Source organism: Lygodium microphyllum, chromosome 18, assembly GCF_053477565.2.
Source record: "Lygodium microphyllum isolate KBCC chromosome 18, Lygodium_microphyllum_v1.1.10, whole genome shotgun sequence".
NCBI classification, from domain to species: Eukaryota; Viridiplantae; Streptophyta; class Polypodiopsida; order Schizaeales; family Lygodiaceae; genus Lygodium; species Lygodium microphyllum.
The window spans coordinates 44,541,522-44,550,206 of NC_141152.1; the positions used below are offsets into that span (position 1 = coordinate 44,541,522).

General features: G+C 40.7%; 1 protein-coding gene across 2 annotated transcripts in view; it reads right to left on the reverse strand.

Annotated features, from left to right (window-relative positions):
* NRPB4 (RNA polymerase II, Rpb4, core protein) overlaps positions 1–8,024 on the reverse strand; it is a 29,512-nt gene extending 21,488 nt beyond the window's left edge. Inside the window, exon 1 of one of the 2 annotated variants that reach the window (XM_087698627.1) lies at positions 7,862–8,024. In XM_087698627.1, coding sequence (XP_087554753.1) covers positions 7,862–7,913 — 52 coding nt within the window. In that variant the 5' untranslated portion in view covers positions 7,914–8,024. The remainder of the gene's footprint in view (positions 1–7,861) is intronic. The other variant, XM_087698628.1, reaches the window with a different exon arrangement.
* Positions 8,025–8,685: the final 661 nt, after the last annotated feature.

Below are 8,685 nucleotides of genomic sequence, written 5' to 3' on the forward strand. Positions count from 1 at the left end.
ATCCATATGGTGACACCACGGCATACCAAGCAATACATCACAACCCTCAAGTGGAGCAGTGAAGAACTCTTCACTGTCCACATATCCTTGTATGTGCAACCGAAGCTTTCCAATGAGCAGTGTGACAAGCTCCGCATGGCCTTTACATGCCATTCCAACTTCCCCCATGGATCCCATCTCATTCTCTTTGATGCCTAGACGGACGACCATGTCAACAGAGATGAAGTTGGCTCGTGCACCATTATCAAAGAAAATCAATGCATGTTGATTCCTAATTTTGCCCCATACTCTGCACAACTCAATAGCATCATCATTGGGCTGATCACTAACAACATTGAGCACCAATCCCACTGATGTTTAAGGCTTCTTTCCTTTAGAATCTCCCTGATTTTCTGATTTTCCAGCTTGCTGCCTATTAGGACAGTCCCTTGCAATGCGACCCTCCTATTCACAAACAAAACATTTATTTGCAGCCAACTCAATAGCATCATCATTGGGCTGATCACTAACAACATCAGGCACCAATCCCACTGATGTTTTAGGCTTCTTTCCTTTAGAATCTCCCTGATTTTCTGATTTTCCAGCTTGCTGCCTATTGGGACAGTCCCTTGCAATGTGACCCTCCTATTCACAAACAAAACATTTATTTGCAGCCATCAATTCCCTATGTTGTGCCAATGTTTTCAAACCCTTTCTTTGTTGTTTTGGCCTCTTTTCAAGCTGATATTCAGATCCGCCCCTTTTCTCAGCCTTAAACAACTTTTTATTCGGCTTCTCCCCACTCTCTAGGAAGCCCGAATCCTTCCCACGCAGCAAAGCATTGGCTGTAGCAGCAATCTCTATAAGTTGAGACATGCTAGACACGGTGGATTTAATGCAAAAATCCTTGATTCCTTTGGGCAACCCACAAACATATTTTTCCACTTGCTCATGAAGGAATACAGGGTGATAAGAAGTAATAGGAAGCAATGCATCCCAAAACTTCTTATTATATTGCTCCAAATTCTTACATTCCTTAGCATCCAGTTTATTCCAAGCTGTCATGATGTGCACCTCAAAGGTACTTGTCAATCAATTCTATGCAAACATTTGCTTGAATTGTACCCACATTGACGGTGCTCTACCTTGCATCAAAAGAGTGGAGCACCACTGTAATGCATTCCATTTCAAGAAAGTGATTGCCTTTCGAATCTTTGAGGACTCCGTGAGGTTCCCCCCTGAATAGGCTACATCAAACTGTTGAATAAAAGTCACAGCTTTCAGCCTATCTTGTACACTGCTGAAGGACTGAAACTTCAATCCTTTTCCACCCTCATCATAGTCTTTTGCTGCCCCTTTGGGTGTCAAGTTGTCATACACTAGCTACTGCAAAAAGGGTGCATTTGCTGAATTTACATCAAAACCAATGCCAAACGGAGCATTTGCATGACCAACATTCATTCCTTGAGCCCCATAAGCATTCGGAGGTGCAAATGCAGTACCAAACATGCTACTTTGCGCCCCATGCATCAAGCCAATGCTGCCATACATAGGGTTTTGCATATTTCCAATCATACCTGAATACATTGGGCCTTGCACTCCATGCATTGGTTGCTGCATACCATAGGGATTTGTGCCATACATTTCCGTATGCGGTTCTTGTCCAACCATAGCATGAAAAATCATGCTTCCACCAAAATATCTTGACTGCCCCATCATAGCATGCACACCTGGCTGTCCGAAATCCATTGGATTGGCACTTCCGTGATGGCCTTGCATTTGCATTTCTTGCCCCGTAGGTACCAACTATTTTATTTCATTAGCATCTTTGGAGCTTCAAATGAAGGGTTTAGCATTATCTTCGATGCATCCTGCTGTCCCGAAGGTGTAACGGATGTCTTCTTCTTCTTGCCTTTGCTGTCCTTCTTTGAAGCATTCAAAAATCGGGTAAAGCAAAGAGATTTGCTGCTGTCCTCGTCCAATGCTTGAACTGGTCATACTAAGAGGCATCATCACTCCTTGAGTCCATCTCACTATACGAAGACATATTGCTGTAATTTCTCAGCTGAGAGTAAAAATCAGCACTAACACAAAACTTTGGCTTGCAATCAAGTGCCTTGTGCCCACCAAATCAAGGGATTGAGTGGTATCCCGGCAATGGAACCATAAAACCAGTCTTCCTCCTCGGATAGGGTGATAAATCCCCGATTACAACTTAATTACAGCAGCAAACAATAAATGCAAATCTGAAAATACAAATTTACCTACTGATCTTGGACAATGCACACCCAATTGGCCCCAAAATTGGAGCCCCTTTCGATATTTCTTTAGCTTTATTGAAGAAAAAGTTGACTTACAATGGGATTCTCCCAATCCCTTTCGGTATTTCAACTCCCCTTGCTATCCAAAGTGGCCAGCAAGTCTTCAATCTATTTTGCCCCTTGATTTGAGCACTCAATTGGCCTTCACTCACTTCATAGACAATGGAAATAGCCCAAATTCAAATGGCTGGCTAGTCCTCCACCTGAATTCAACTGAAATTCACCTTCAACCTTGTTGAATCCAAGTCTTGGAGCTTCCAATTTCTGGCACACTTCCCAAGGCTGCTGCTAAACCCTAATTTTTGCTGTAAATTAGGGTTTACAACAAATAAATTTGCAATTTCTCAGCCTCCAAGGGTCCAAATGCTGAGATCTTCAGAGCAAGGCTGTGAAATGGCTGGGAGATGAGAGGAAAAGCTGTAGAGAGAGTAAATTCAGAGTTTTGTCACGAAGAATGACTGAAATCAGTCAAGCGCAACTGCTGCCTTGCCTCAACAGCCTGTAGATGCTGTCTCCTACTATTAATTGGTCTTCTTTTGCCTCTGGCTGCCTCAAAAGGTCCTCCAATGGCTGCAAATCAAACCAACAACCTCCCCTCTCTCTCTCTTGCAAGCTGAATTTATAAAAATGCCTCTCCAGCCTCTAAAGATGTTTTTCAAACTTGCATGGGCATTTTTCACAAGTGGCAGCCTTCCCAAATGGTTTTTCCAACATTTTTCATAATTAAATATTAATTTTTAATCTTCAAATACTGAAAAATAATCTAATAATTATTTCGGTGCCTTGAAAAATAATCTGACTAGCGCAACTTCTGTCTTTGACATCCTGTGATTTCTTCGGGTCCCAAGCTCGTAAATTTACTTTAACCCCAATTGCACCTCACATGTGTATCATTTACTTAATCATGTGATTAAAAATTAATCCACATGTTAAGTGAGGTTTCAAAAATACATCTCCTCATGACAAGAGGGGACGATTACCTTGATCTTTCAAAGTGAGAATGATGCTTTGAATGTCAATCTTCATGTCACTCTTCATAATGGTCTAACTGATAGGACCGCCTATCTAAGAAAGACTAAGCAATTTCTCATTTAAGACAATGCAAATTTTCTTCTCCATTCCATTTTTTCATTGCAATCTTTCTAATCCCTTCTCTGTCTGTGTTTGTATTCTTCTTTCATTGCGCACTCCAACACTTCATTCTTCAATCCAAGCCCTTTAGTCAACTACAAGGAAATGAAGTATTCATTCACCCCAAGGTCGATCAAAAATAGTGCTTGCTTACCTTGCAATTGTCCCCAAGCTTTTAATAGTTTGCGTACCACTAATGTGTGTCTTGTATTTACACCTATATCATTAATAGCATCGATTGTCACTAGTAACTTCAACATGTTATCAAAGACCTTGCTTTATTTAAACATTGCTTCACTGTGGCCTATTTGTCCACATTTAAAACACGTTGATTCTTTCATGAAGCACACTAGAGCAAAATTAAAAAGCATTTGGAGGCACATAGGGCTTTATCTTCTTTTGATTTGATGATTGTTTGTGTTGTTTTTTTTGCTACTACTTTGAGAGCTGAATACTCCTCACGATCAGCCACTCTTCTTATCATTCTTTTAGAGTGATTTGCGGCGGCCATTGTGCTCCATTTCACATATCTCAACAAGGTCAACAAGTTCTCTCAAACTAAAACAATGATAATGATTAAGACTAGTACGAAATTTGAAATGTAAACCTCCTTGGAACTTCCTAAGCTCTTCAGAACTATTGATTTTCTTGAAATATAAGACCTTCAAAGTAGCTCCCAAAACCTCTTTGTATAGTCATCAAATGACTCGTTTTTCCTTTGCCAAAGCCGATTCCATTCCATTTTTACCTCTCTTTTAAAATGAATAGGAAGAAATTGGTCTTGTATCATGCGAACATAAGACCTCCACAATTTTAGAGCAACATAATCATATTCCAACCCCGTTCACCAAGTGTGGACTAGGCCAAATACAAAGCTACAAACTTAATCTTTCCTTTTTCTTTATACTTGACATGGCCATACATTCAACTTCAAGTATTCATTCTTTCAAGTTTCTATTTTCAATTAAGCTTTGAAAATAAGCAAGTATTATAATTGTGAACATACTACATCATTAAGAGCGTTTACATCATCCTTGTAAAAGGTTGGCAAGAGACATAGCTATATCCACTCCATTCTCGTTCCAATGTCAAGGACACTTCAAGATAGTCTTTCATTGCTGCACCCATTCCCATTTGTACACCCTCCCGTCCTAGAGTTCTACCCAATCACCCACCATCTCTTCTCATGGTTCTCTCATACCCCCCCAATCTCTTTTAGAGGGAAACAATCTTGGAGATGCGACTGTGGACTCCTTGGCCCTCCTTGTTTCAAAGAGAGAGTTCCAAGATTGTGAGGAGCTTCTTTAAGGATTGCAATCTTCTATAGGTCTTTCTTTCATGATGTTGCCTCTTTTCTTTATCATTGAGCCACCATTCCCTACCACTTGCATGCCCATCCCGTGGCCCTTGGTCCCTATTGCTCTTTTTTGCTAGGTTATAGCACCTTTGATAGCTCCTTGCTTTCTTCTCCTACTTACGTCAAAGACTTGGCTCACCCAATCCCAATTGGATATCACTAAAGTGATCCATTCAAGGTCTCTTCACTTCTATTGGCTTATGATCGTCTCCTATTGGATCATGCTCTCATCTGGAGAGGGAGATCTTACCCGTTGGCTGGAATTCTTCATCAATGGACTTCATTAGCAATGGTACTCCTCGTACCACCCTCGAATCTATTTGATCTCCTTTGACCTTCAGCCACATCCAAGATCTAAGAGGGGATATTAGCAATCATGTGTCTCATACATAGTCATCTCCTACTTGTGAGCCTCAGTTTGAGTTATGCAAGGATATTAGCAGCTCAAAACAATGTATTTATCCACCAATTTATATGTCCCGAACATTTTAGGTGGAGATTCATCCCTACATTTGTCACCTAGCCGCCTATTTTCCTCATTTTTAGGCAGGCAATTATTATCAAACAGGATGCATTTCATTGAGCACATGCAACATTTTCTATGCATTAAATTTCACTTTTTTGTGCACTTTTGCTTGTATGCAAACCAACCAAATTCAGCATTTGCACCTATTTATAGATTGTTAAATACCCCATTGTCAATCATACACTCCATTCTTCAGTTTATGCCAACCCTCCTTATCATCTTCATCTCCTACCTCCATCTAGCACCTACACCAATGCTCTGAGCTATGTGTTGGGGCTGACAAAGACCAGCCTTGTATCATTCAAATTTCTATCACTTTATTCCTTCAATTCAATATGTTCCTTTTTGTCTCCTTCTCTCCCACTCCATGTTCATTGTTTCTTTCCACTGCCCACTCTCATAATATCATCCTTACACCTCACCTTTTGTATCACTATTTGCTCCTTGGTGTCAGAAGTGGAGCAGCGGTGGAAGCATAAACATGTGCTGAAATAAACTGTTGAAACACAAGACAAAAAGAGAAAAGAAAAGAACACGATACAGATGAGAACTCAGATGTATGCACGGGAAATGGAATCCATATATCTGAACACGAGACAGTCGCATACAACAGTGAGTCACTGGCTGCGTGGGCACTGGCACTGGCACTGGCTCCTCTCTCCACAGAGTCTGCATATGGTGAAGATGATGATGATACTGACTGAGGAGGAGCACTGAGTATAAATAGGCTGAAAAAGTGGGGAGTAATAATGCTGGTCGGACAGCATTAATGCTGGCCGACTGGTGCATAAAAATGCCCCAATGGCATAAAATGCCACACCAGAAAAAACCTAAAATACCGAATAAAAATGCCCAGCCTAGATCAAGCTCAGACTCACACATGAGCTGACAAATACTCTGCTAACATTTGGTAATTAGTGTTCTCCCTCTTTTTGAATTCACAATGCCTTGACAGTGAAACTCAATATGAACAAATCATAGTTACCAAGAAACCTGTTTCATAAGGTTAGGAAACTCATTTCATATCTAGGCATTTCATAAACTGATGAAACACCTATTTTAAACTTTAATAAATGGCATGCCCTAAATGTCTTGGGACTTTTGTAATCATCATTTATCATGGATTTACTTAACACATTGACATGGATATTGGCATTGATTTGCCACAATTTTGTTTTGAGTTGTTATCCATAATGATTACATATATTGATGGCTCTTTTTACAACTAAAGTTGCTGTTGGGCATAGATAGTGGATCATGATGCATGCAAATATTGATGTTCTGTTGAACGTCCATTTGCATTTGTGACAAACCACCCATGGGTCCGTCTTGGGGTAGGCTCATGGGATTCAAAGGGCTCATTCGTTACACCATTGTATAGAATAATGAATAATCTCAATTTGTGTTTTCTATATCGCATGAGTTATATAGTATATGTATATAAAACTTTCTTACTTTTTTATATCTCGAATGAAAATTGTTTCTAACATTTTGCAAAACTCGTATGAAACCTATGGAACCAATTACATACCTCCCGTTTCAAAAACCCTTGGCAACTATGGAACAAATGAAGTGTGTTTCATCTAGATCAACCCTAACTTGGTGATAGCTGGATTTAAGGCCACAACTTTGCTGTAGCTCACTGCTTTCGATGGTGTGGAAAGGGAGGTTTCAATGCAAGGGAGAAGGAATTTGTGCTTGATGATTAGCATGCACTGATTTGTTCGAGAATACCAAAAAGGCATACCCCATAACTTTCTTCAAAACTATCTCCAAGTCCTTGCACCTCATGGGTTAGAAGCTTCGCAAGTGAGCTGAGAGGGAAGGAAAAGTTCAATCGGATGGTCAAAGTATTGGGCTCAAGCCTTACGTGTGGAGGCATGTATCAGACTGAAACTCTAAATTAACCAAATTGTGTAAGGGACATTGAATGAATGAGGTAAAATATTTGTCAAATGTCTCCCTACATTATCCATAAAAGTCCCAGACAAGAGTAGAAACGGATCCGAGATTGCCTTTTTTGCGTATGTTTATTCGCAAATCGGATTCTTTAGCTAACTAAAACTAGAAAAATAGAGTATGCAATTGAATATTTTGCACATGCACCAGGCGTTTTACTTAAGCTGGGACCTCACCTCTGAGAAGGAAGTTTATCCATACGCATACCACCCCGAATGATTCAAAAGGCACATGACGGGAGGGGTCTCTTCTACAAGTACAACTTCTTTATGTTATTCTAGCAAAAATGGGAGAAATTCATAAGGCAGAATCTATGCATCTGTTTCTATTTGATATTATTTCAGCAAGGACAGAATCAGACATTCCTACGGAGGGGTGGGAGATCAGGGGTAGGCCACGAAGGTTTTGTTGACCTTAAAGACAGTCTCAGAAACTGAGAACGAGAGATGTTAGACGCCCAGACTTCAGGTTTCCTCTCTTTCGTCCCTGTAAGAGCAGCCTCTGTTGTTCTTTTCTTCATTTTTCAGTTTTAACATACCAACTGTTCTGTTCAGACTTATTTTGTTTTCTGAAACGGTGCACACATACCTGCACCTAGCTTGAGCTCTGAGGCATCCTCTTCTTCCAGAGAGGCAGCCATGGATGTTGATGAAGATGCCCTTCTCTACGCAGAACGTTAGGACGCCAGCAACATGCGGGACGCCGGTGGAGTTCAACTGATACTGAAAAGTGGAATTTCAAGTCTATGAGTCAAATGAATTGCGAAAATTCAATCAAAGTTTTACCAACTAGGTTGACACGTGCAATTAAGGGTGATAACATCTTTACTATTAGTTAAGGGGAGGTGGGGGCAGATGCCACGTGGCAGCCCCAACCTCCCCACAGAGAAATGCGGGAGCGGGTGCCACCCGCTCTCGCTGCGAAAATCACGCCCGCCCCGGCGCGAAGCGCTCGGGCGAGTCTAGGCGCGGAGCGCTTAGTTTTCCCTTATCCCGATGATCCAAGACTCCAACTTAAACAAATCAAATATCAAATCCTACCAAAAATGTGCTCTACTCATGGCATATGTATGAGTATAAGCAAATACATGACTAAATCAACATCCTTTAGCCTTCAAGACTGTCACTTCTCTAAAAATGATGGTGGCAAAACACATCTCTAACTATGGCCTATTTATGTGGTATACAGTAGCCCATTTGACTAAGAATGTACTGCTTCTTTTATAGCCTTCTACCAAGCCTTCAAATGGATGCTTTCATTGACCACTTTAAACTGCTATAAATTCTCAAATAGAAGGTGCCAAGTTCCAACAATCTGGGTCTTTCAACTGAGGCCAACAAGGAATGTGCCTTCATTTGTTGCTCACATGTCTCACGATTAAAATTTCTTATATGATGGCATGGACAATCTCT